Consider the following 2,550-nt stretch of genomic DNA (forward strand, 5'->3'; position numbering starts at 1 on the left):
AACTTCTGTCAGTCTTGGAAATACTTCTGGTATCAGTGTTGTGAAGTGTTTACCACTCTGATAATGATCATTTACCATCATGTGTATGTTTCCTCTCACATAAAGAAAATAAGGAAGCAGATTTTCTGTGTAAAAGCCAGGGGTGCGGTAAATCCAAGGAGCTGCAAATGCACGACTGGATGATTTGGGACGGATTCAAATCAAACGCTAAGAAGAAGATCAACTGTTCAGACATCTCACCCATAGATAATCTGTGGCAGTGCATCACCAAGGAATCAAATCCCCAGTGCAAAAACCCTGTTTCTGTCGTATGCAATGGTAACACACACACACACACACTCAAACACATTTAGTATGATATGTTGCAACGTATCAGTGAATGAAGAAGTTGTTTGATTTAAACAGGTTATGAAAGGCTGCAGCTCAGAGGAAACGCATCAAATGTCTGTTCTGGGCGGCTGGAGAAAGAGAAAAAGGGCAAGTGGAATCCAGTTAAAAACAATGCAAGCGTTGCTGATCAGTGGTGCCGGCAGATGCACTGTGGGGCATCCAATCCCAGTTCGGATGCCAATGGCACACAGCTGACATGCACAGGTAATTCAACTAATTAATATTCAACCACCTCATTTCCACAAACAAGCTCAAAGCAACCACTTTGTATTTGTGTATTGACAACTTTTCATATATATATTATTTTTTCAAATGAAAATATATAAATCAAAGGAGAGAAACTTTCAAGCCACATAAAACCAGTTTTATTCACCTTCTTGAGCCCCTTGAAAATTTAAATCATGACATCAAAATCACTTTCCTCTTTCTGCTCTCCACAGACAGAGTTAACGTTGTACTGATGGATGGTAGGACTCCCAGCAAGTGCTATGGTGCGGTTCATATTGACGTGAATGGTGAGCGTCTCCCTGTGTGTGGCTCTTCCTGGACCATGAAGGAAGCTGAAGTGGTCTGCAAGGAGCTCAACTGTGGGAAAGTGAGTTTTCAGTGTCAGCTTCCAGTATCAGCATTGAAATAATGTTTTATTTAATGTGAGCCTGTGTAACTTTATGAGTAGCAGCCACTGTTGCTGCTTGTTACAATTACGGGATAATGCTAAATGCAAGAATATCAGTGGCACAAGTAGAAAAGAGTCAGTAATGTCAGTAAGCTGACACAAAATATAAGGACTCCCTTATTTCTTCACATAGAAGGTGGGAAGCTGCAAGTATGCTGTGTTTATCAATTAATTTTTTCATTTATAAGACTTTTATCTTTCTTGACTTTTTTCACTTTAAATGTCTAATGGAATAGTTTGGGATTTTGTGAAATACGCACGTTCACATTCTTGTTGAAGCAGTTTAGCTTAGCATAAGGACCAAAAACAGGGAGAACTTCCTCTGTCTAGATATGAAAAGAAATCCCCCAGCTTCTCTAAAGAAGCTATTATTAGTATTAGTATTAGTATTATGTTAGTGTCGTGTAACTTACTGTATCACTCAGAGTTTTCTGTCTGGTAAAAATGAATGGTATGATTCACTCAGAGTATACATGCTTTCTTCTAGGTGATTAAACATAGTAACGATCAGAAGACTAACGAACGAGGGGCAATGAACAATGTGAAGTGCTTAGGCAGTGAGTCCTCGCTGTGGCACTGTCGGGCCAAGCGTAACAGCAGCGCTGTCAAGTGTTCAGAAAAGGCTTCTGTCATCTGTGCAGGTGAGATATGGCAGTGATCATAGAGTGATAGTCTCTTCCTGATATCTGTATGACAACTTTGGCTTTTTAGATATAGAACAGATAGAGAATTTCCCATTTTATTGATTCATATCAAGAAAAACATTATTATTTTGACATTATGGTGGAATTAAAAAATGTGATTCTGTTGCAGTGTATGTAGAATTTCTGCCTAAATGCATGTAGTAAGATATTTTTCATCATTACTATTATTATTTTGTATGTGTATGCATGTTTGACAGTTCTCTTGCTGTCATGGTACAGATAGTATAAGCGTGAGATTGAAGGACGGTCCTGGAAGATGTGCTGGGAGAGTGGAGATCCAGTATGAGGGCCAATGGAGACAAGTTTCTAAAAATCAGTGGGATGACAAATCAGATACTGTCTGCAAAGAACTTAACTGTGGCAATAAAAGCAAAACTGAAACATTCATGAAGGGTCCAGATAATTTCCTCGCTAATACTGTGAAATGCAAGTCAGATGCCTCAACCATATCTGACTGTTTGACAAATTCAGAGTCAAACACCGCCCCCAGTCAGAGGGAGACCGTGGGAATAACCTGTGAAGGTGAGTATTCTTTTGTTTGTTTCTGGTTTGTTCGTCTGTTTTGCCCTTAGACCTTCTCTTATTGTGTGTCATTGTCATCCGCCAATTCCATATTGTCAGTAACAGCAGAGAGTTGTGTATGAATGCACTCAAGTGAATTCTTTAATTCAAATGGAAAGTGTAACAAAAAAGTCACAGCCTTTTCAATGCAACAACAAATATCTAAATACAACACTGTTATTATGTGAAATTTTACTGAATTTCCTATTCAGTAAGAAT

General features: G+C 38.7%; 1 protein-coding gene across 1 annotated transcript; it reads left to right on the top strand.

Moving 5' to 3' along the window:
- Positions 1–110: 110 nt before the first annotated feature.
- LOC111652472 (scavenger receptor cysteine-rich type 1 protein M160-like) lies at positions 111–2,292 on the top strand (the record flags this gene model as incomplete). Its single annotated transcript, XM_023402752.2, has 5 exons — positions 111–318; positions 406–594; positions 831–985; positions 1,554–1,707; positions 1,990–2,292. Coding segments are annotated over exons 1-5 (952 nt in total), but the record flags the coding sequence as incomplete, so codon positions are not given.
- Positions 2,293–2,550: the final 258 nt, after the last annotated feature.

This window comes from Seriola lalandi, unplaced genomic scaffold, assembly GCF_002814215.2.
Source record: "Seriola lalandi dorsalis isolate HSWRI2012SDOR001 ecotype SW California unplaced genomic scaffold, Sedor1 jcf7180001973611, whole genome shotgun sequence".
Classification (NCBI taxonomy): domain Eukaryota; kingdom Metazoa; phylum Chordata; class Actinopteri; order Carangiformes; family Carangidae; genus Seriola; species Seriola lalandi.